Below are 25,488 nucleotides of genomic sequence, written 5' to 3'. Positions count from 1 at the left end.
CTTTATTTAGAATGGCATTAACCACATACTTCATGCATCTGATGAAGTGGGTTTTAGCCCACAAAAGCTTATGCCCAAATAAATTTGTTATTCTCTAAGGTGCCACAGGATTCCTCGTTGTATTAACCGCATTAAAATTATTTTTTTCTAATGCTTCTATATATGTATTAATACTTCTTTATTCTGCTGTTACTAAGGTGTGGACTATAATACAGACTTACACCAATCCACACCCCGAACGACATCGTTATATCAACCTAAGCCCTAGAGTAGCCAAAGCGAGGTCAGTGGGAGGGTCTCCCTTCTCCTCTCCCGGAGGTGGATTCACTATGCCAATGGGAAAGCTCTCTCCCTTCCGCGTAGAACGTCTTTACATTAAAGTACTGCATCGGTGCAGCTGTGCCAAAGCAGAGTTTTTTGTGTAGACCTGCCCTAAGGTTTTGTAAATTATTTAATGACTATTTAGAAATGCACGGACTGCATTAAAATTCGTTTTTGCTAAGAGTGCATGTTAGCAATGTATTCTTCTGCCATTAAGACAAGAAACACCTGTCTGCTGGCCTTGATTTAGAATTGCACTAAATGTACAGAATCCATACATTTTTTCTCAGAAAATGGCATAAACGCTACATTTATGCCTTTAATTGCAATGCTCCCAATAAGGCTGCGTTCGGTGGAGAAGGGACGCGCAGGAGGGCTGCTTTATACCCCAGCTGAGCGCTCTGACCACTGGGCTAAACGCCGCCTCTTCCTTGCTAACACGGCACAGGCCCGAAGGCCAAGCCAGGGTTTGCAGGTGAGACCCCCACGCAGGGGGCGGTGCCGCCTCCCTACACCCAGGATTTAGGAACCTCTCTCCAAGAGCCGAGCGGGGCCCAGTCGCATTTAAAAAAACAGGTCTTCAGCCTGCCCAGGTCCACAAAAGTATCTAATCACCCACTGAAATCAGGGGACAATAGGGTGTCCGGACGGTGGGATTTTATAGGGACAGTCCCCACATTCAGGGCTTTTTCTAATACAGGTGCCTATTACGCCCCTCGCACACACACTCTGTCCCGATTTTTCACACTTGCTACCTGGCCACCCTCATAGGAGCCGAAATATCTTTGTGGCTCCGGGCCCAGTGAATGTCCCAGCGTCGCCCCCAGGCTGGAGCGGAGCTCAGACCCCAGCAGCCCTCTCCCGAAGTCCAAGTCAGGGCCCTAGCCGTGGGGCAGTTTAACCAGACTGTGGAGGGGTCCGTCCCGGGGCCCCATAACCCGCCGCCGCCCCTCCCCCCGGGGGCCCCATAACCCGCCCCCCCGGCAGGCGGGGGCCGAGTCTCGCTCACCTTTGGGGGGTGCGGGGGGTCCCCGCGAGGAGACGGGCCTGGGCCGGGCCAGCAGCAGCGGGGGGTTGCGGGACACGGGCGGGGCCAGCAGCAGCGGCGGGGTTGCGGGGCCGGGCTGAACGCGGCAGTGAATCCGATTCACTTCCTGCCAGGGACTCGTTTCCACGGGACACGGAGCCCGCGGCTGCCTCCACTGTGGGCTGGGCTCACACCCGGGCGGAGCCGCTGCTGGTCCCCGCGGGGGGTGCGGGGAGAGCCCGGCACGGACCCCCCCTCTGGCCCCGGCCGGGGGGACCCAGCCCCCTCCCGGAGCCCGCAGGTGAGGGATGGAGGCAGCGGGAGCCATGGGGGGGGGGGAGGTTCCCAGCTCCGCACCCCCCCCCCCATTCCCTGCAGCCCCCCGCCCCTGGGCAGTGCCTGGCCTGGGGGCGGGGAGAGGAAAAGCCAGGCCCTGCTGGGGGGACGCGCTGCCCGGGGTCGCCCGGAGCGGCTCCTCGGTCCTGCTCCGTCCCTGCCGGGCCAGTGTCCGCTGCAGGGGCCTGTTGAATGGGCTTCTCCCCCCATCCAGGTCCCCAGCTGCGTCTCCGGTGGCAGGCAGCCCGGTGTGCATCCTTCGGGCTGGACTCCTCTGTCCCGGGAGGCACGTACAAAACAGCAGTGGTTTGGGCGCGGGGGGGGGGGTAATATTTTTCTAATTAAAAAATCTCTTTTCCGTCCCAGCAACGTTAGTGCCGTCGGCTCTGCATTTTACCACGAGCCTCCCGGGGCGGGACAAGCCGGGCTCTCAGACCCGGACCCCGCTCCGGCAGGCTCAGCACTTTTTCATAAGTCTTAACTGAGCCGTTTCCGTAGGACCGCGGAGTCTGGACCATCCGTCCGCAGGGGAAGAGTCGGGGAGAAATGGAGGGTTTCACTGGACACAAGCCCCTTCTGAAACCTCCGGTTTCCCTTCTCACCCTGCCAGGCTGCAGAATCACGTCCCCGTTTCGCTGGTGATGGTCCCATCCTGCCAGGTGCGCGGGAAGGGAAATGGCTGCGGGGGACCCGGTGACCTTCCAGGAGGTGGCTGTGTGTTTCACGGAGGAGGAATGGGCCCTGCTGGACCCGGGTCAGAGAGCCCTGTACAGGGTCGTCATGCAGGAGAACTATGAGGCCGTGACCTCGCTGGGTAAGGATTCCTGTCCCCTGGGTGTGAGAAGCATCTGGGTCAGATTCTGTGCAGGAATCTTCACTGGTCCCCCAGAATTCAGGGGGATCAGGCCATGTAATTTGCAGCCCCTTTGTGTAAGATACCGTCCCTGGGTCAGGGAATGTTCTGTACCTCAGTGGCCATAAGCTGATTATTGTGGGGAGAAATGGAAATTTATTTGGGGGTGAGGGATGGGGACAGATGCAGGAAGGCAAGTGGTAGGTGGAGGGGAATGGGAGTTAGGGGGAGGGGTAATAGGGGGCACAGAGAATCCCTGACAGGGGAGAGATGACTTGAGAGTGGGGGGAGATGAAGGGCACACTGGAGGGGAGAGATGGCGTATAGGGAATAGGGGGCAGGGAGGATGGGGAGAGGGGGAAATGGGGACACATAGAGTCCTTGCCATGGAGTAGAATGAGGAGCCCTGCTATGGGAGGGGGAGGGAATGGAGCACACAACACACACCCTGGAAGGGGGTGATGGGGTGGAAGGAGTCCCCGGTGTGTGCAGTGAGCTTGGTCTGCACAAGCAGCGAGGTGTGTGACCAGAGTGATGCAGAAGAATTGTGGGGGCTGTTCTCTGCACAGACACAAAAGAGGAAGGCTGCTCTCCTGTGTCAGGAACCGGTCTGGGACTCAGGAGACAGGGGTAGATCCCTGGTTGTGCCACAGACTCCCTGTCTGGGCTCTTGGCAGTCACTTAGGCTGGTTTCAGAGGGCCCAGAGGGAGGTGACTTGCACACCTCTCCCCTTATGCTGCTTTGAAAGTCCCAGCTGTGATCTCTCTGGGCCTCAGTTTCCCCTCTGTGAAGTGGAGACTCTGCCCTTTGTCTGGCTCGTCTCTTGACAGCGAAAGCCCTTTGGGGCAGGGACTGTGTCTCACTGTGTGAATGTTGGGGGCCTGCTGTCAGAGGAAGGGTGACCCAGTGGTTGGGGCACTGACCTGACGCTCTGGAGACCCAAGTTCAATTCCCTGCTCTGCCCCTGACATCGTGCCTGACCTTATGCTAGTAACCTGGGGCTAGATTCAGAGAGAAACTTAGCTGTGGTGACACTGAGCGTTGCCGGGTCTAGCTGCTGGGACTCACAAAGCCTGCATTATGTGCCTGCGCTCCCTGTAGTGAGGAGAGATGGCACATCTGGATGGGATTCACAACAGCCAGCAGCCTAGGTGGCTCCTCCCCTAACCTCGCCAGCTAGAGATGCCCAACAGAGGGGTGTTTGCTCAGCCCTGCCCCTCTCTCTGAAAGAAACGCCTAAATCCCGTCTGCAGGGAGGCATCTCGCTCTGCCTTGGAGTCTCAGCTGCAAGTGTGGGCTGTGGGCGATCTCCGGCTTCAGCCCCCTCTGTGCCAGAGATCTCTGTTTGGTGTCTCGTAGTCCTCAGACCCTGTGCTAATGGTACAAGGACAGACAGATAAGTACCACTGACAGCACAAAGGGGCCCTTATTCCAGCTGCTGCTGTAATTAATACTCTCTTTCCCTCCTGCAGTGGCAAAGGGTAACAAGAATTCCTTGTGCCAAACTTTCTGTCTCTGCTGGGGTTCCCCATCGTCAATGCTCTTCTGTTCTCCCTCCCTGCTTTAGGGGCTGCAGAAGCCCCAGGACTGCAGAGGTCCGTATGGAGGGGCTCCGCAGTGCCAGACGGTCGACAGCAGCAGTGGGGAACTGATTGTCATGCCTGGCTAATTCTTTTGCTCCTGATGGCTGTGTGGAGTTTGCATTCAGTCAATGCTGCCATTGTTTGAGGTTCACGAATTTCCAGCAGTGAAGCATGATGGGAACTGAACAGGTTTACAGGGCTTTGTGTCTGCGTTGGAGTAAAGCTGTGAGCAGAGAAGTTACTCCGGGTCTCTGGGGCTGTGGTGCACAGAGTAGCTCGAGTGGCTATAAAGGGCAGTTCTGGCGTTTGACATCCGTGCCCAGTCCAGGGTAGCTGGCTGCGCTGTGGGAGCAGAGATTTCCTGGAAGGAAATGAGCTGGACAGACCTGAGGGGAGGTTTTGTGCTGCTGTGTCTGAGGAATTATCTGTGCGGTTGTCACTGTCTCCAGCACCATGAGCCTGGTTTATCACCATGTCAGACAGTGTCTCTGTCCACTGCTACGGGGAGCTTTTGGGAATCAGTGGCTCTGGAAAGGGCCAAAGGGTTGTGGTGGAAGCCATCTGAATATGAGCATCCAGTGTGATGCTGTAGCTAAGAGAGTTAATGTGATCCTGGGGAAGCTAAACAGAGGACTATGAAGTAGCAGTAATGAGGGGCACCTCATTAGTTTGTCATATGGCATTAATTAGAGCATTAGTGGGAACTGCGTCTAGTCCTCGTGTTCACACTGCAGAAAGGATGTTGATAGATTAGCACGGGTTTAGAAACGAGCTACAAGAATGATTAGAGGACTAGATAACCAGCTTTATAGTTTCATAGTTTTTAAGGCCTAATCGGATCATTGTGATAATCTTGTCTGGCCTCCTCTGTTACACAGGTCAATAGGAGTTACCTGAATTAATTCCTGTTTAAACAAGGTGATTCTTTTCGAATAAAACTCCATTCTTGATATAAAAATTTTCAGTGATGGAGAAACCACCAGAGCCCTGGGTAAGTTTTGTCCAATGGTCAGTTAGCTTTACAACTTACAACTTATTTCAAATTTTAATATCTCTAGCTTTTACTTCCAGCCATTGGCTCTTGTTGTACTTTTGTCTGCTGGAATGAAGCACGATCTATTGTTTTAATTTCTGTTCCCTGTGTAGGGACTTTTAGATTGTTATCAAGTCACCCCTTAATCTTTTTTTTTGATAGGCTAGATGGGTTGAGCTCCCTTATAGACCGTTTTCCGATACTTTTATAATTCTTGTGGCTCTTCTTTGAGGCCTCTCTCTAATTTTTCAGCACCCTTCTGTAATTGTGAGCACAACCCTGGTTTGCAATTATATATTTAGACCTATCAGTTAGCCCCTTTAATGTGTGCCACATTTGTTTTGTATCATTCTAGTTTTGTTAATTTTGTTTTTTCTAGGTTTGTTAATCAAAATGGCATGAGCTACCAAGTCAAATGTCTGAGGACCAGATTTTAACTATATTGAACTGTCCAACTCCAATTGGGAGTACAGTAAATGAACACTAACTGTATTACATTAACATACTCTATTTATCAGTCAAACATGTAATCTCATCAAAAAAGGATACCAGGTTAATTTAGTATTTATCGACCCCTTCTCCTTTTTTCTGCATTATCATTCTACCCTTTCCATCTAGTAATGTACTTTTAAAAGTTCCTTCTTATGCTCCTTTATTCTGCAGACTAGAGAGTTTTCTTTGTGTCACTTTGCTTCCCTTATCAATTTTCTACAATTCCCAATTTCTAATATATATATGCTTTTGTTTCCCATTTAGCTGGTGGTTGTTGGTTAATTTACTATACAATATGTCCTTCCTTCTTCTTTGCAGAATTGTGGCTTTTTTGGAAATCTACTGAAATGTTATTGAACAGTTCTACACACGCATTTGCATTTGTCTGTTATAAGTTCATTCTCCCAGCAGATTTGCCACATAGTTGTTTGTAGCTTTGTGAAACTGAAGTGAGCTGTAGCTCACAAAAGCTTATGCTCAAATAAATTTGGTAGTCTCTAAGGTGCCACAAGTACTCCTTTTCTTTTTGTGAATACAGACGAACACGGCTGCTACTCTGAAACCTTTCTAAAGTGTGTGTCTGTTTATGTGCGTATAGATATAGATATATTCTTGGTTTAGAGTTGGTTCCATTTCCACAAACCAAATGCAATCTGAGCAATGCGGAGTGAGCTGCATTGCCATGTTTGAGCATTACCTTTGGATTAAATTCTCCTTTGTAACTGAAAGGTGTTAATAAATTGCACTGCAAATAAAATAAATAAATAATGGAATTCTGCAGTATCACCAAAGAAGGAGTGAACTCTTTCATATACTTTAACATCTCTTTTTCAAAATGTCTGTGTACCGTGATTTAGGCTATTTGCTCATAATAACGCTACGACAGAGGAGTTTAATGAAACGTTGATCGATTACAGATTTTTTTTTCCTTTTTCTGTATGTGGTAGGTAAAATCCTTATATTGTGGTAATTTTTGCAATGTTGAAGGAACTGGGCAGGTTTAGTCTATAAGAGAGAAGGCTTTAGGGGCACATGATAACAGACCTCAAGTATGTAACAGGCCTTTAAATAGAGAAGGGTGATGAATTGTATCATATGTTCACCAAGGGGCAGGACAAAAAGGTATGAAGCAGTGGAGATTTCAGTGAGATATTAGGAAAAACTTTCTAATGCTAATGGATATATTGTCACTGGAGAAGGTGGTGTAGGGAGGTTGTGGAATCACTGGAGGTTTTAAAGAGGAGTTGAGAGAGACCTGTTATTAATGGTGAAGTTTGCTTAATCCTCATTAAGCATGGGGGGAGAGTGCCGGGGGGCTGGACTAGATGACCTCCTGAGGTCACTGCCAGCCTTACATTTCTGTTGTTCTGTTTCCAGTTCCTCTTTCTCTGTGGAGATGAAGTCTGCCGTAGAGTTCCCCTGTGTTGGATGTAACACCTTTGGAGTTAGACATTTTCATCTTTTTAAAGAAATTCTGAGACCACTTTATAGTGAGAGACTTAATGAGCTCAATCTATTTATCTCAACAAAGAGAAGGTTGAGTTCTGACCAGTCCTATTGAACATGTTCATACATTATCTGGAAAAAGGGGTAAACAATGAGGTGGCAAAATTTGCAGATGATACAAAATTAGTAAAGATAGTTAAGACTAGGGTGACCAGTCAGCAAGGGTGAAATTTGGGACAGGGGGTGGGGGGTAATAGGAGCCTATATAAGAAAAAGACCCAAAAATCAGGACTGTCCCTATAAAATCGAGACATCTGGTCACCCTAGTTAAGACCCAGGCAGACTGTGAAGAGCTACAAAAAGATCTGTCAAAACTGGGTGACTGGGCAACAAAATGGCAGATGAAATTTAATGCTGATAAATGCAAAGTAATGCACATTGGAAAGCATAATCCCAACTATACATATAAAATGATGGGGTCGAAATTAGCTGTTACCACTCAAGAAAGAGACCTTGGAGTTACTGTGGATAGATCTCTGAAATCATCCACTCAATGTGCAGCAGCAGTCAAAAAAGCAAACAGAATGCTGGGAACAATTAAGAAAGGGATAGATAATAGGACAGAAAATATCATCTTGCCTCTATATAAATCCATGGTACTCCCACATCTTGAATACTGTGTGCAGATGTGTTCGCCCCACTTCAAAAAAGATATATTGGAATTGGAAAAGGTTCAGAAAAGGGCAACAAAAATGATTAGGGGTATGGAATTGCTTCCATATGAGATTAATGAGACCGGGGCTTTTCAGCTTGGAAAAGAGACGGCTAAGGGGAGATATGATTGAGGTCTATAAAATCATGACTGGTGTAGAGAAAGTAGATAAGGAAGTGTTGTTTACTGCTTCTCATAACACAAGAACTATGGGTGACCAAATGAAATTAATAGGCAGAAGGTTTAAAAAGAAATAAAAGGAAGTATTTTTTCACACAACGCACAGTCAACTCGTGGAACTCTTTGCCAGGGGATGTTTTGCGAACAGGGACCGCTAACGCAGTTTAGAGAGGGAGTTCTCCAGGTGAAGGAGAAGCAAATACGGGACCCTTGGAGTAAGTGGCTGTCTGTAGTGTGTGTTTGTGTTTGGGGGTTACTTGCTGTGTGCTGAGCTTGTGTTTTGTCTGTCTGTTTGTTTGTTTATTTGAAGGACTGTGTGCTGTGGCCAGCATTTGGAAGCTGTGAGCTTCTAAATAAGGTTTGAAATCTAGAAGTCTCTGTTCAGTGGCTGAGACTTAGTTAGGGGGCCAGGCTATCAAGGAGGCTATCACTGCTATAAAGCAGTGAGCAAGCGATCAGGGGAGTTTCGAGAGGGAGTTTGGCAGGGGAGTGGGAAGGGGGCGAGGTACACTTGCCATTCTTTAAAACCTTTTAACTAAACTATAATGAAAACTTCTTGATTTAAACAAAAACCCTATCATTAATCTAGGTAGCTGTAGGAGAAAATGCAGGCAGAAGCCCAGCAGCAGAGTAGGGGCTATCCTGTTTATTGCACTCAGTGTAGCATGCATGATTATCTGCCCTGTGGGCAGGTGGCATATGTGTGCATTTGGTGCAAGGAGCTCCTGGCCCTCAGAGATCGCGTACAGGCTTTGGAGGCCAGGGTGGAGGAACTGGAGGAGCTAAGGGAGGCAGAGAGGTATGTTGATGAGGCTTTCTGGGACACCGTAGATTTGTCCCACCTTCGGTCAGACAGCCCCTGCGCTGTTGAGGAAGATGAAAGACCCAGAGAAGGAGAGCAGTCAACGGGAACAGAGGGAAACCTTCCCATAGTGAGGACCCTCCTTCCAGATGATGCTGAGGTATCCTCTCACACTGAGGTTACCTCTTCGGGGGAGGAAACTCCAGTCATTAGGAAAAGGCAGGTGTTAGTAATGGGAGATTCGATCATTAGAAACAAGGATAGCTGGGTTTGTGATGACCGGGAGAACCGTATGGTGACTTGCCCGCCTGGTGCAAAGGTTGCGGATCTCTCGAGGCATCTAGATAGACTTATGTGTAGTGCTGGGGAGGAGCCGGTGGTTGTGGCACATGTAGGTACCAGTGACGTAGGGAAGGGTAGGAGAGACGTCCTGGAGGCCAAATTTAGGCTGCTAGGAAAGAGACTGAAATCCAGGAGCTCTAGGGTAGCATTCTCAGAAATGCTTCCAGTTCCAGGCGCAGGGCCAGGTGGGCAGGCAGAGCTTCGGAGTCTCAATGCGCGGATGAGACGATGGTGTAGAGAGGAGGGGTTTAGATTTATTAGGAACTGGGAAAGCTTTTGGGATGGGGGAGCCTATACAGGAAGGATGGGCTCCACCTAAACCAAAGTGGATCCAGACTGCTGGCACTTAACATTAAAAAGGTTGCAGAGCCGTTTTTAAACTAAGAGATGGGGAAAGCCGATCGCTGCAGAGGCACACGTGGATCGGACAGAGACTTCTCTTCTCAGAGAGTCTATTGATAGAGATTCTCTAGGTTTTAGTCAGGAGGAGAGGCTGGAAGAGGATAAAGTATGGGCCAGATCAGACGAGAAACATTCACATCAGAAAAGGGCAGACAAATAAACAGTGACAATTTTTAAAGTGCTTGTACACAAATGCTAGAAGTCTAAATAATAAGATGGGTGAACTAGAGTGCCTCGCGTTAAAGGAGGATATTGATAAAATAGGCATCACAGAAACCTGGTGGAGTGAGGAAAATCAATGGGACACAATCATTCCGGGGTACTAGATATATCAGAAGGACAGAACAGGTCGTGCGGGGGTGGGAGTGGCACTATATGTGAAAGAAAATGTAGAATCAAATGAAATAAAAATCTTAAATGAATCCTGTCAGGGTTCCTTCCCCACTCTGAACTCTGGGATACAGATGTGGGGACCCACATGAAAGACCCCCTAAGCTTATTTTTACCAGCTTAGGTTAAAAACTTCCCCAAGGCACAAATTCCACCTTGTCCTTGAACAGTATGCTGGTGCCACCAAGCGATTCAGACAAAGAATCAGGGAAAGGAGCACTTGGAGTCCTATTCCCCCAAGCCCTACACCCCCTTTCCTGGGGAGGCTTGAGAATAATATCCTCACCAATTGGTACAGGTGAACACAGACCCAAACCCTTGGATCTTAAGAACAATGAAAAATCAATCAGGTTCTTAAAAGAAGAATTTTATTTAAAGAAAAGATAAAAGAATCACCTCTGTAAAATCAGGATGGTAAATACTTTACAGAATAACAAAAGATTCAAAAACACAGAGGAACCCCCTCTAGCTTTAGTTTCAAAGTTACAGAGAAAAAACAAACAGGGATAAACCTCCCTCTAGCAAAGGGAAAATTCACAAGTTGAAAACAAAAGGTAATCTAACGCGCCTTCCCTTATTTACTTACTCTTTTTGTAATATCAGAGACTTGTACAGGATGGTTTATAGGAGAAGGAGTTTTTGACCTGATGCTTCTCTGCTTTCCCCAGAGAACACACAAACAAAGCCTCCCCGCAGATTTGAAAGTATCTTCTTTCCCCATTGGTCCTTTCGGTCAGGTGCCAACCAGGTTATTTGAGCTTCTTAACCCCTTACAGGAAAGGAGGAATTCTAGGCTATCTTTAGCTGTATGGTTATGACAAATCCACATGTTCCATAGAATCTCTATGGATAGTAATTCCAGGCTCTAATAAGAATATAACAGTAGGGATGTATTATCGACCACCTGACCAGGACAGTGATAGTGACGATGAAATGCTAAGGGAGATTAGAGAGGTTATCAAAATAAAGAACTCAATAATAGTGGGGGATTTCAGTTATCTCCATATTGACTGGGTACATGTCACCTCAGGACAAAATGCAGAGACAAAATTTCTCTATACTTCAAATACTTTAAATGTTTTTTAAGTACATCAGAAGCAGGAAGCCTGCTAAACAACCAGTGGGGCCTCTGGATGATCGAGATACAAAAGGAGCACTTAAAGACGATAAAGTCATTGCAGAGAAACTAAAAGAATTCTTTGCTTCAGTCTTCACGGCTGAGGATGTTAGGGAGATTCCCAAATCTGAGCTGTCTTTTGTAGGTGACAAATCTGAGGAATTGTCACAGATTGAAGTGTCACTAGAGGAGGTTTTGGAATTAATTGAGAAACTTAACAGTAACAAGTCACCAGAACCAGATGGCATTCGCCCAAGAGTTCTGAAAGAACTCAAATGTGAAATTGCGGAACTATTCACTATGGTTTGTAACCTGTCCTTTAAATCTACTGTACCCAATGACTGGGAGATAGCTAATGTAACGCCAATATTTAAGAAGGGCTCTAGAGGTGATCCTGGCAATTACAGACCGGTAAGTCTAACGTCAGTACCGGGCAAATTAGTTGAAACAATAGTAAAGAATAAAATTGTCAGACACATAGAAGAACATAAATTGTTGCACAAAAGTCAGCATGGTTTCTGTAAAGGGAGATCATGTCTTACTAATCTATTGGAGTTCTTTGAGGGGGTCGACAAACATGTGGACAAGGGGGATCCAGTGGACATAGTTTACTTAGATTTCCAGAAAGCCTTTGAGAAGGTCCCTCACCAAAGGCTTTTACGTAAATTAAGTTGTCATAGGATAAGAAGGAAGATCCTTTCATGGACTGAGAACTGGTTAAAAGAGAGGGAACAAAGGGTAGGAATAAATAGTAAATTTTCAGAATGGAGAGGGGTAACTAGTGGTGTTCCCCAAGGGTCAGTCCTAGGACCAATCCTATTCAACTTATTCATAAATGATCTGGAGAAAGGGGTAAACAGTAAGGTGGCAAAGTTTGCATATGAACCTAAACTGCTCAAGATAGTGAAGACCAAAGCAGACTGTGAAGAACTTCAAAAAGATCTCACAAAACTAAGTGATTGGGCAACAAAATGGCAAATGAAATTTAATGTGGATAAATGTAAAGTAATGCACATTGGAAAAAATAACCCCAACTATACATACAATATGATGGGGGCTAATTTAGCTACAACTAATCAGGAGAAAGATCTTGGAGTCATCGTGGATAGTTCTCTGAAGACGTCCACGCAGCGTACAGCGGCAGTCAAAAAAGCAAACGGGATGTTAGGAATCATTAAAAAAGGGATAGAGAATAAGATGGAGAATATCTTATTGCTCTTATATAAATCCACAGTACGCCCACATCTTGAATACTGCATATAGACGTGGTCCCCTCATCTCAAAAAAGATAGACTGGCATTAGAAAAGATTCAGAAAAGGGCAACTAAAATGATTAGGGGTTTGGAACAGGTCCCATATGAGGAGAGATTAAAGAGGCTAGGACTTTTCATCTTGGAAAAGAGGAGATTAAGGGGGGATATGATGGAGGTCTATAAAATCTTGAGTGGTGTGGAGAAAGTGAATAAGGAAAAGTTATTTGCTTGTTCTCATAATATAAGATCTAGGGGCCTCCAAATGAAATTAATGGGCAGCAGGCTTAAAACAAATAAAAGGAAGTTCTTCTTCACACAGTGCACAGTCAGCCTGTGGAACTCCTTGCCTGGGGAGGTTGTGAAGGCTAGGACTATAGACAGAGCTGGATAAATTCATGGAGGTTAAGTCCATTAATGGCTATTAGCCAGGATGGGCAAGGAATGGTGTCCCTAGCCTCTGTTTGTCAGAGAGTGGAGATGGATGGCAGGAGAGAGATCACTAGATCATTACCTGTTAGGTTCACTCCCTCTGGGGCACCTGGCATTGACCACTGTTGGTAGACAGAATATTGGGCTAGATGGACCTTTGGTCTGACCCAGTATGGCCATTCATATGTTCTTATGACTTGATCCTGGTACACAAAGGTTAACGTGGGAAATAGGACAGGGGTCTTCAGTCTAGCAAATAAAAGGAAAAGAAGCTGCTATGGTGGGAAGCGGAAGCTTGATCAGTTCAAGCTAGAGATGAAGTGTAAATACAGAACAGTGATGTGAATTAACCACTGAAACGTCTTCCTCAGGGACCAGGTGGATTTTCCGTCGCTTGAGAAATGTAAATCAGACCTGGAGATCTCTTTGTTACAATGGGGTCTTTCTGAATGGGCGAACAGGTTTCAGGGGGTTCGCCAAACAGGGCCAGTGTTAGACTTGCTGCGGCCCAGGACAGAAAGCTGAAGCCCGGGGCCCTGAGCCCTGCCACCTGGGGCAGAAGTCGAAGCCTGAGCAGCTTCGCTTTGTGGGGCCACCTGTGGCGCAGGGCCCTAGGGAAGAGCCTGGCTTGCTACTCCCCAGCCCTGGCTCAGTTGCTGTGGCACTGGGCCGAGGAGTTTTTATAGCATGTTGAGGGGGGGCTCAGAAAGAAAGTGGCTGAGATCCCCTGCTCTAGGTTAACGAGATGATGCGGATTTGACGCAGAAATAGCTGGCCTGAGTTGTGTAGGAGGTCAGACTAAATGAACTAAATAAAGGTCCTTTTGGACGTCAAACGTCTGGTTCTATACCTGCAGGTGTGTAAGTTACCTGGATACTTGTTAGTCTTGTCTCTGGATTCAGGTCCCAGGTCCAAAAAATCTTCCCTTTTCAGAAAAACACCTCAGAAAATGCTTAACTCCACCTAATGTCAATTGGTGGGACTCAAGCTCTGAGATTTAGGTGCTTTGCTCAAAGAGGTGCCTGGCAGACTAAATAGATGGACTTGCACTTGTTCATTGGGATGGAGCGTCCCCCGCATTTCAGCCCATGTGGGAGAAGACTGGATATTTCTCCTGCAGAGTTCCCTTCTCTGGGTCTGTGCTGTATGGAGCAGGCTGAGGGTGTGAGGGGAGCCAGCACCAGGCTGATGGTATCAGCCAGGGTCCCATGGGTGATGGGGAAGAGCTGAATGACCATTGATCAGCATGGGGGTATGGCCTTGGTGCTAGTCCATCATGACTCATGTGTGACCCATGGAGCCCCTCAATGCCAGCCGGCAGAGGGCACCCCATAGCCTAACTCACACCAGGCCTAGCATGCTCATTGCCGCAGCTCACTGCTGTCATAATCTGTATCTAAAAGGGGTCATGTGAGGAATCCTAGGTGAGCTGGTAACAAGCTGGTGGTCATGATCAATATGAGTGAGTGATGTACCTAGGAGTGCTGTATAAATAATTATAAACGTGTGTTGAAATATGTTCTTTAAACATATTTCAGTGCATAAAGCCAGCCTGTCCTAGACAAAAGAAAATTGTTTCAAAAGCTTGATTGTGTCTCCAGTGTAAACTGAAGCAGGTGAGGCTCAAAAGAATGGAAGTACATCAAACTACCAAGTGGGGGAGATGCCACTTAACAATCATGGCAGGGGATGGAGGGTGCAACTCCTGGAATCCTTTCTGCCACTGGAAACGGGGCAATGAACTTTGGGAGATTTGAGCAGAGCCAGAGAGCTATGGCATCCGTCACCAGAGGAATACGAGAGGCCAGAGCTCTGATCTTCTGAGAAAAGGGGATCTGTCAGTCAAAAGGGGTTGAAATCTCTGGGAACTTACTAGAGGTGAGAAACCTGCTTAGACAATGACTGTAAGTTGACACAGTTAACTTTGAGTCACTAGAAAGCATGTTGTGTTTGTAACATTTCATAGCTCTCTCATGCTTCCTTGAAATCACTTAAACCTACGTTCTGTCATCGTAAACTTACTCTGGTTTTACTAGAAAAGCATCTCAGTGCTGTTCTATTGAACTGACGTGTGGGAATTCGGATAAACTACCAGGCTGGTGTGTGTTCTGTCTCCTTGAATGCAACAAGCTTAATGACGTCTGTGAGGGTGAAGTGGGAGGGCCTGGGCGTGGCCAGGGATATGGTTTTGGGGAGACTCAGGGCTGGAAGGGCTGTTGGGGTCCCTTTGCAGGGAGTACCCAGGCTGGTGGAAGCCAGGGTGAGACCATTGCTCTGTGAGCCTGCTGCAGGTGGCAGGGATCTGAGCCAGGCTGCGCAGGGACCCCTACTTCTCTGAGTGAACCCCCAAAGGATCACGCTGTGGCGGGTTGGGATGTCACCTGAGACACCGGGACACCATTGAGTCAGACTCTTCTGCCAGCCTGGGCCCCCTTTACCTGGACTTGCTGGGCTAGTCTACCCAGCCTCTTCCAGCCAAGCACACACAGGCAGGGCCACAGAGATCCGCTCTGAGTCCGTTCAGCTTAAGGGACTTGCCACAACACCCAGATGTCCACTCCCCCTTTGGAGTAGAAACCACACATTATATGAAATTCTCCTCTTCTCTCAGTGTGGAAGAGATTATGCAAAATTTCTCAGCCACACCCCCGTCCCCCAGTTAGAAATCACATAAACTGGGTTATATTATAAACCAGAAATAAATTTATTAACTATAACAGGTGTATTTTAAGTAGTTAAGGAGGCAGCAGACAGAACAAGGCAGATTACTAAGAAAATAAAACAGACCTTGCAAACTAAGCATAATACACTAAAGAAACTGGTTACGCGTGAGTTCTCACCCTAAATGTCATTCTAATAATCTTCTTCACAGGCCAGATGCCCTTCCAGGGTGGGTCCAGTTCTTTCCCCATGTTCATCTTAATTGTTTCCAGCAGTCATCTTGGGCTGGATAGCAGGGGAGAACTGACCACCAGGATTACCTCAGTGTGACAGGTTTGGTCACAGAGCCCATCTTGGGACTGTCACCTGATGCGCTGAAATTACTTCTGAGCCTGTTTTCCCTGCCAACCTAGGCCTCCAGAACCCTGTCTTGTTGAGCCAGACACGCTAGCCTGCTACAACACAGACCCAGGGTCTGGGCCACGCCCCCAAAGCTGCAGACCTAAACTGAAAACAGCTCAGCAAGGTACCTGTCTTCAGCGCCCAGCTCCCCAGCCCCAATGGGATCTAAACCCCAGAAAAATCTGCCTTACGCTGTATAAAATTTTATACAGTATAAATTCATATCATTCGCCCTCTTTAGCACTGAAAGAGCGATATGCACAAACTGTTTGCCCCTCCCAAGGAACAATTACTTACACTGGGTTTATTAATAAACAAAAGTGATCTTATTAAGTATAAAAAGTAGGATTTAAGTCGTTTTAAGTAATAACAGACAGAACAAAGTAAGTTACTAACTAAAATAAAACAAACACGCAAGGCGAAGCTTGTTACGCTAAGAAACTGATGGCATGTAATATCTCACCCTCAAAGATGTTCCAATAATCTTCCTTTACAGACTAGACTCATTCCTAGTCTGGGCCCCGTCCTTCCCTGATTCAGTCTTTGTTAGTTCCAGCAGACATCTTAAGTGGTAAGCAGGGGTTTTCTCATGACTGGCCATCTCCTTTGTCCTGCTCCACCCCCTTATATAGATTTGGCAAAAGGCAGTTCTTTGTCTCAGTTTGACAAAAAAAAAAAAACAGCTTCTCATGGAAAAGTACAAGGTTTAAGATGGATGCTGGTATCAGGTGACACGGTCACATGTCCCTGCAAGACCCCAGTCTCCATTACCCACAGGCTGGCTCACATGTATACAGGCAGGCTTGCAGTTAAACAAGGCCATTTGCAGCTAATTGTCCTGGTAAATGGGAGCCATCAAGTTCCTAATGCCCCATTGAGGGCCCTCACCTGCTATGACTACATCAGTAATACAAGTTCATACCTCATATTTCTAACTTCAGATATAGGAACGATACATGCATACAAATAGGGAAATCAAATTCAGTACATTATAACTTTTTCAGTGATATATTACAAGAGCATATTCCATTTATGTCATATTCATATTCCTAAGCATATTTTCATAAAGCATATGGAGTGCAATGTCACACTCACTCCTGGCCCTTAAATAAGATTTGCATAAGGTAGGAGTCCTTTGTTTCCTAATTTGACCACCCTGCCCCCCCCCCCCCCCCCCCCCCCCCCCCCGCTTCTCATGGAAAAGTACAGAATTCCAGATGGGTTCCAGCTCCGGTGATGTGGTCCCATGCTTCTGCAAGGCCCCTGTAGCCATTCTTCACAGGCTGACCCACACATTCAAAGGAAGAAGAAGCTCTTTTACAATTCATTGTCAGTGCTGATGGTCCATTAGCACTGTCTGGCTTTTCCATTGTTGTACCTGAAGTGTCAGCAGTGGGAGTGACCCAAAGCAGCAAATATGAAAAACAGATGATACACAGGTATCCTAACTTCATCTACAAAAATGATCCATGCATACGAATGGGATAATCATATTCAGTAAATCATAACCTTTCCAATGATACCCTGCAAGAGCCATCTTGCATAAACTATATTTCAGTTATGTCATAATCATGTCATAAGCATATTTTCATAAAGCATATGAAATGCCACATCACACACACTACACAAGGAAGTTCTTTGCTTTCCTTGCTGCACTGTGGTGGGGTCTAGTGATCATCTTTCCAGCCCAGGGGTGGAGGTTCCTCTCTTCATTTCCTCACAGCTTAAATTAGGCATCAGCGAGAGGCGGCAATAAAGGACCAAAGCCCCAGTGAGCCAGTTGCTGCCCAGACATGTAGCGAGAGACAGTCCCCACTCCAGAGAGATCTCCTCCCATTCTGGCTGGCATTGTGGAGGGATAGGAGTATGTGCGTGGGGGCGGGGGAGTGGCAGTGATGGGGACATAGTTGTACCCCCCCATACCTAGAGAGGGTAGCAACACTGCACAGCTCCCCAGGGGAGTAAGTTGGGGCCATTCCCTAGGCAGAGTGGAGGAACCCTTGCTCCAGACCAGTGCATCAAGGGATTTGTACGATTTATAGCCCAGTCCCTGTAGGGTGGGGTTGGGGAGGGGAAGGAACCTCTCTGGGTTTTCCTGCTCAGACTCTGGATTTTGTAGTACAGGTCGTACCTCTCTAAACCAGCACTCCCTGATCTGGCAACATCCGTTGTCTGCCATAGGTGGAGCGCGCTGGCAGTTCCCGGCCAGGAGCACAGATGTGGCCCCAGGTTCCCATCGCCAGCCCCTCTGCAGCTGCCCGGGGTCCCAGCCGCTGGCCCCAGGTCCCCCTCAGCCCCCTCTGCAGCCGCCCATGGCAGCTGCCAGGTTACTAGCCGCTGGGCTCCGCTCCTGGCCCCGACCCAGGGCTCCGCAGCCACCCCCAGCTGTGGTCCCAGCCTTACCCTGTCCACGCCCCTCACTGCCCCAGGCTGGGACCACAGCTGGGGATGGCTGCAGAGCCCGGTCAGGGCCAGGAGTGAAGCCCGGCGGCTAGGAACCTGTTGGCTGCAGAGGGGCCGGCCAATGTTGACTTCCCTTGGTCCAGCAAATTCCCTGGTTCATCACCGGTCAGGTCCTGAGAGTGCCGGACCAGGGAAGTACAACCAGTAACAGTGATATGGAATGAACCTGATCAACATTTGTTTCCTTGTACCTTACCAGGATTTCCAGTTTCCAAACCAGACACCATCTCCTGGCTGGAAGAAGGGGAGGAGCCGTGGGTCCCCGATCTCCAGGGCTGTGAGGAAAGGGAAATCCCAAGCAATCCCCACACAGGTGAGGAATCATCCAACTCAGAAACCAGTTGTTGTCTCCTTTGAGCAGACGTTACTCATGCATTTTCATCATGCCTGTCTGACCCTTCAGCCCTGTCCGTCATCTATACTTGGGGGTGGGGAGGAAGGATTGATCCCTTTCTCTCTCCTCTGGAGAAGGATATGGATGGAGCAGGATTCAGCTCTTGATAGTTCAATATCCCCAGCAGTTATTTGGATTTGTTCCCCCCTTTCCTGTTCCCCTTTCTGAGGTTCCCTCTTTCCTGGCACAGGGACTGACTCCTGTCTGGGTTCTCTCTGTGTCCCAGCAGGTGATGGGATGGTGAGCGAGAACGAGGAGGAGAATCCTCAGCAGGAAGGTCCTGAGCAAGTGGAACCACAGGGGACGGTATCGGGAAGAGATGAAGGGGACGTTTCCCAGAGTCCCAAGCAGGGAGAAGCCTGTGAGAGTCAGAGCTGCACAGAGAGTCAGCAGGGAAACCACTCAGAGGAGACACTGGTTAAATCCACTCACAGCAGAAGAGGAGTGAAGAAAGTCAAGGAAACTATTCAACAGAGAATCCCCACTGGAGAGAGACCCCACGTGTGCGGTGACTGTGGGAAAAGCTTCCGGTACAGATCAGAGCTTATTAGACATCAGAGAATCCACACATGTGAAAGACCTTACAAGTGTCCAGACTGTGGGAAAAGCTACAGACACAGGTCAACCCTTAGTGGGCATCGTACACTGCACACAGGAGAGAAGCCCTATAACTGCCCTGACTGTGGGAAAAGCTTTGGTCAGCGCTCACTCCTTATTAAACATCAGAGACTCCACAGAGGGGAGAAACCCTACAAATGCTATGAGTGCGGGAAAAGCTTCAGTCGGAACTCAAACCTCCTATCACATCACAGAACTCACACAGGAGAGAAACCCTATAACTGCCCTGACTGTGGGAAAAGCTTCAGATACTGGTCAACCCTTTTCAAGCATCAGAGAATCCACACAGGAGAGAAGCCCTATAACTGCCCTGACTGTGGAAAAAGCTTTGGTCAGTGCTCAGCCCTTATTAAACACCAGAGACTCCACAAAGGGGAGAAACCCTACAAATGCAATGAGTGTGGGAAAAACATTAGTCGGAAACACCTTCGATCACATCAGAGAATCCACACAGGAGAGAAGCCCTATAACTGCGCTGAGTGTGGGAAAAGCTTCAGGAACAGCTCAATCCTTATTCTCCATCACAGAATCCACACGGGAGAGAGACCTTATGAATGTAGTGAGTGCAGGAAAAGCTTCCGTCAGAAGAACGCCCTTCTATCACATCAGAGAACCCACACAGGAGAGAGACCCTATGAATGTCTTGAGTGTGAAAAAAGCTTTAGGAACAAGGCACACCTTATTAGACATCAGAGAACCCACACAACAGAGCGACCCTATGAATGCCTGGAGTGTGGGAAAAGCTTCCGTGAGAATTCACAATTTCTATCGCATCAGAGAATCCACACAGGAGAGAGACCCTATATCTGCCCTGACTGTGGGAAAAACTTCAGGCAGAACTCACACCTCCTATTACATCAGAGAATCCACACAGGAGAGAAACCCTATAACACCTCTGGCTGTGGGAAAAGCTTTGGTCAGCACTCACCCGTTTTTGAACATCAGGGACTCTACATGGGAGAGAAACCCTACAAATGCAGTGAGTGTGGGAAAAGCTTCACTCGGAAGTATTCCCTTCTCTTACATCAGAGAACCCACACAGGAGAGAGACCCTATAACTGCCCTCTCTGCGGGAAAAGTTTCTATGAGAGAGCAGCCCTTATTCAACATCAGAGAATCCACACGGGAGAGAAACCCTACAAATGCAATGAGTGTGGGAAAAGCTTCTGTCGGAACACATCCCTCCTCTCACATCAGAGAATCCACACAAGAGAGAAACCCTATAACTGCTCTGACTGTGGGAAAAGCTTCAATCAGAGCTCAGTTCTTATTGAACATCAGAGACTCCACATGGGAGAGAAACCCTACAAATGCAGTGGGTGTGGGAAAAGCTTCACTCGGAAGTATTCCCTTCTCTTACATCAGAGAACCCACACAGGAGAGAGACCCTATAACTGCCCTGTCTGCAGGAAAAGTTTCTATGAGAGAGCAGCCCTTATTCAACATCAGAGAATCCACACAGGAGAGAAACCATAGAAATGCAATGAGTGTGGGAAAAGCTTCTGTCGGAACACATACCTCCTATCACATTAGAGAATCCACACAGGAGAAATCCTATAATTGCCCCATCTGTGGGAAAAGCTTCAGCCACAGCTCACACCTCCAATTACATCAGAGAATCCACACAGGAGAGAGGCCCTTTAACTGCCGTGACTGCGGAAAACCTTCAGTCACAGGTCAGCCTTTGTCTCTATCTGGATAATCCACACAGGGAAGAAACCCTTTTAATGTCCAGAATGTGGGAAAAGCTTCCCTGTGAGCTCAGCCCTTACTACACAGCAGAGACTTCACAGTGGAGAAAGACCCAATGAATGTATTGACCGTGGGAAAAGCTTCAGTCAGATCTCACACATTCAACCACATGACACAACACACATGAGAGACAGACCCTACAAGTACCCTGGTTGTGGGAAATGCCTTATGTCACAGCTCAAACCTCAGAACCCATAAGAGAATCCACAAGCAACACAAACCCAAGAAGCATCCTGGCTTGCAATGGGCCAAGTAAACAACACTTTTGCCAATTCCCACAAATCTCAGAGGGTCAGACCAGATGTGGCTGGAGTGGCCATGTAACGAGGACGGCATAATTATTAAAGCAGAAAATGAAATCACTTTCCTGGAGCAGAGCTGTTTAGAACTGGGGGAGGTTTAGGCTGGATATTTGGAAAAACTCTTTCACTAGGAGGGTGGTGAAGCACTGGAATGGGTTACTTAGGGAGGTGGTGGAATCTGCATACATCCAATGAAGTGAGCTGTAGCTCACAAAAGCTTGTGCTCAAATAAATTTGTTAGTCTCTAAGGTGCCACAAGTCCTCCTTTTCCATTCTTAGAGGTTTTTAAGGCCCGGCTTGACAAAGCCCTGGCTGGGATGATTTAGTTGGGGATTGGTCCTGCTTTGAGCAGGGGGTTGGACTAGATCAGGGGTTCTCAAACTGGGGGTCGGGACCCTTCAGGGGGTCACAAGGTTATTACCTGGGGGGTCACAAGCTGCCAGCCTCCACCCCAAACCCCGCTTCGCCTCCAGCATTTATAATGGTGTTAAATATATTTAAAAGTTTTTAATTTATAAGGGGGTCGCACTCAGAGGCTTGCTATGTTGAAGGGGTCACCAGTACAAAAGTTTGAGAACCACTGGACTAGATGACCTCCTGAGGTCCCTTCCAACCCTGATAGTGTATGATTCCATGATAAGAGTCTGAGATAAGTCTTCCACGTTGTGATGGGATCTGAGTATAATTTTCAACCAGTTTTCATTGAGGTTCTCCATTGATGTTTGGTTTTATATACCTAAAATCAACCTTATTTTATATGCTCTGACTTCTCATTAAGTGTTGATAGTACTGTAGGCTGGGATCCGCCAAGGGACCTAGGTGCTGTGACACTCAGCAATGTCAAGACTAAATTTTTAGGCACCTAGAGAATCACAGGAACAACACTGGAGCAATGAAGCCTGATTTCGGGGCACTGGCTCCCTGTACAATGAATGGAGAGAGGTATGATTGACAAAAGACAGCAGACTAGGCAGGGCACTGCCTAAGCTAATCAATGGGAGATTGGCACACAGTTCTCTGGCTATGGTCCTGCTCATATTTTGCATCCATTTGTGGAATGAATTTTGTTATGTGCACTGAGGTATGTGTGGATGTGCGCCACCAGTAGAAACAAAAAACCTAGCTATAATCTATCTTTTTAAAGAGTTACCATAGGATAATTACTTCAGCCAGGACAGTTGGGCATTTTAGAACTCACAACTCAAAGAATTAAATTTAAGTGTAAGAGAGAAATAAAAGTATGAAATGCACAGACCAGTCAAAGAACTAAAACAACAGCACTTTGAAAGAATAAAATTGCAGAGAATAAATGTGCATTGCGGGAAGTACCAAGAAGTAACACCCACAACAGTAATACAAGTATGTGTTGGGAGGTGAGTGTGAAAGAGACTGTGTGTGTGATGTGTGTGTGTGTGAGAGAAAGACACTGTGTGTGTGTGAGAGACAGAGAGAGACACTCTGTGTGTGATGTGTGTGTGTGTAAGTAAGACACACTGTGTGTGTGAGAGAGAGAGATTGTGTGTGTGTGACTGTGTGTGAGTAAGACACTGTGTGTGTGAGAGAGACACTGTGTGTGTATGAGAGAGAGGGGGGAGGCAGGGACATTGTGTGTGTGAGAGAGAGAGACTGCGTGTGTGTGTGTGAGAGAGAGAGAGACACTGCGTGTGTGTGGTGTGTGTGTGAGAGACACTGCGTGTGTGTCAGAGAGAGAGGGGGAGGCAGGGACATTGTGTGTGTGTGTGTGAGAGAGAGACACTGTGTGTGAGAGAGAGAGGGAGAGAGAGACACTGTGTGTGTCTGTGTGTGTGTGCACGCGTGTGTGTGCGTGCAGGGGGAGGGTATGAGAGACGCCCTGCCCCTTTAAGCAGATCGACACTTACCAGTCTGAAGGCTGCTTGTTCAGATACAACAGCAGCCATCAGCAGCTCCGTTCCACGTGTCCCCCCCCCACCCCGCTCTGCAGAGATGGGGTACATGAGCGGGGGGAGGGGGACACCCTGACATCAGCGCCCCCACCTTCCTCCCCGGTCTGCGCAGCAAGCAGGAGGCTCCTGGGACGGGGCAGAGCGGGGCGGTAGCTGACTGACTGCTGGGGGGCTGCGCACAAGGAGGGAACACGGGTGTGTGCTAACCCTCCCCCTCTCGGCTGCCGGAACCTATCTCCGTTTGGGATTGACAAAGCGGGAAAGGTGGATGCTCCTCTGCCGCGGGGCCTGGTCCAGGCGGTGGGTTCAGACGCCAACTAAGTCTGCACAAAACAGTGAGGAAAAATCTCCTAAGAACATCACCGGACGAAGTTCCAGGGTTTGAAAATCAGGCAACGTTGTGACTAAAACTGAGGTGGTGCCGATTTCAACTGCCACGTTTGCACCAGCAACAGCCAGAGTTTCTGCTCCCACCTTGTCTGAGTGGTGCTCAGGTCACTGGAGCAGGCTTCCTAAATTGATCTTACTGCCTAAACGAGCTGCCCTTCAAATCTTTGGTTTGTGGAAATCCATTGCTTGGGGCTAATTTTCTGTTGTTGCCTTGTTTCAACTCAATTTCTAACTTTAAGAGCTACTGAGAACTGGCAACTCTGTCAGTCACTGTCTGTTACACACACACCCGCCCAGTGCTGCCTTTGCATGTGTGAGACAGCATTACCGGCTGGTGAGAGAAACATCCTGACATCTCTCTCCCTTGGGACGCCACTCTGCATGTGTGAGCGAGAACAGCCATCTTCTGAGGCTCACTTCAACCTTTGTGTTGGGTGAATACTTCTACATTGCTTTCAGCACCGTTGTGTGTTTCTAACTACAGAGTTGTCCTACTTTATACTCCAGACTAGCCTCATTCCTGTCCTGGGGTGGGAATTTCATTGGTTCCTATTTTACCTTTGCCTATTTTAAACTAGGAATTTGGGGGAGATGGTTGGGAGATGTCCAGGTAATCTCCACGCCAGAATTAAGCATAGAGTGGAAAGAAAATGAAGTAAGAGTGGATACAGCTGTAGGTAGGAGGAAGGGCAGTGTAGATACAAGTCTAATAGGTTATACTGGTAGTAAAATAACCGTGCCTAATAGGGTACAGAATGTGAGTGAGGCTAAACAGCAAAAATTAAGATGTTTGTACACTAATGCAAGGAGCCTAGGTAACAAAATGGAGGAACTAGAGTTACTGGTGCAGGAAGTGAAACCAGATATTATAGGTATAACAGAGACCTGGTGGAATAGTAGTCATGACTGGGCTACAGGTATTGAAGGGTATGTGCTGTTTAGGAAAGACCGAAATAAAGGTAAAGGTGGTGGAGTAGCACTGTATATCAATGATGAGATAGAATGTAAAGAAATAAGAAGCGATGAAATGGATATGACTGAGTCTGTCTGGGCAAAAATTAAATTGGGGAAGAAAACTATTAGAGCCTCCCCTGGGATAGTGCTTGGGGTGTGCTATAGACCGCCGGGATCTAATTTGGATATGGATAGAGCCCTTTTTAATGTTTTTAATAAAGTAAATACTAATGGAAACTGTGTGATCATGGGAGACTTTAACTTCCCAGATATAGACTGGAGGACGAGTGCTAGTAATAATAATAGGGCTCAGATTTTCCTAGATGCGATAGCTGATGGATTCCTTCAGCAAGTAGTTGCTGAACCGACTAGAGGGGATGCTATTTTAGATTTGGTCTTGGTGAGTAATGAGGACCTCATAGAGGAAATGGTTGTAGGGGATAATCTTGGCTCAAGTGATCATGAGCTAATTCAGTTCAAACTGAATGGAAGGATTAACAAAAATAAATCTGCAACTAAGGTTTTTGATTTCAAAAGGGCTGACTTTCAAAAATTAAGGAAATTAGTTAGGGAAGTGGATTGGACTGAAGAATTTATGGGTTTAAAGGTAGAGGAGGCCTGGGATTATTTTAAATTAAAGCTACAGAAGCTATCGGAAGCCTGCATCCCAAGAAAGGGGAAAAAATTCATAGGCAGGAGTTGTAGACCAAGCTGGATGAGCAAGCATCTTAGAGAGGTAATTAAGAAAAAGCAGAAAGCATATAGGGAGTGGAAGAAGGGAGGGATCAGTAAGGCAAGCTACCTTATTGAGGTCAGAATATGTAGGGATAAAGTGAGACAGGCTAAAAGTCAAGTAGAGTTGGACCTTGCAAAGGGAATTAAAACCAATAGTAAAAGGTTCTATAGTC

General features: G+C 47.4%; 2 protein-coding genes across 7 annotated transcripts in view; one reads left to right on the top strand and one right to left on the bottom strand.

Moving 5' to 3' along the window:
• The window catches only part of LOC114021903, a 139,248-nt gene that overhangs the window by 15,013 nt on the left and 98,747 nt on the right, over positions 1-25,488 (bottom strand). For 2 of the 5 annotated variants that reach the window (XM_043525090.1, XM_043525089.1), the window contains exon 1: positions 1,331-1,472. The exons of 2 other annotated variants lie outside the window; for them this stretch is intronic. The gene's annotated coding sequence lies outside the window, so the exon portion shown is untranslated. Of the gene's footprint in view, positions 1-1,330; positions 1,498-25,488 lie in introns of those variants that run through there. One more of the 5 variants, XM_037913169.2, reaches the window with a different exon arrangement.
• Positions 1,498-25,488, top strand: LOC114018199 (zinc finger protein 883). 2 transcript variants are annotated; one of them, XM_043525095.1, is made up of 4 exons: positions 1,498-1,649; positions 2,295-2,498; positions 18,445-18,558; positions 18,866-21,565. In XM_043525095.1, exons 2-4 carry the CDS (start codon positions 2,360-2,362, stop codon positions 20,731-20,733), a joined length of 2,121 nt encoding a protein of 706 aa, XP_043381030.1. In that variant the 5' UTR covers positions 1,498-1,649; positions 2,295-2,359; the 3' UTR covers positions 20,734-21,565. The 2 variants fall into 2 exon arrangements, with proteins under 2 accessions (XP_043381030.1, XP_043381031.1); XM_043525096.1 differs by having other exon boundaries at positions 1,512-1,649; positions 18,869-25,488.

The sequence above is a fragment of the Chelonia mydas genome, chromosome 11 (genome assembly GCF_015237465.2).
Source record: "Chelonia mydas isolate rCheMyd1 chromosome 11, rCheMyd1.pri.v2, whole genome shotgun sequence".
Taxonomy (NCBI): Eukaryota; Metazoa; Chordata; order Testudines; family Cheloniidae; genus Chelonia; species Chelonia mydas.
This window is presented reverse-complemented; position numbering and strand designations above follow the sequence as displayed.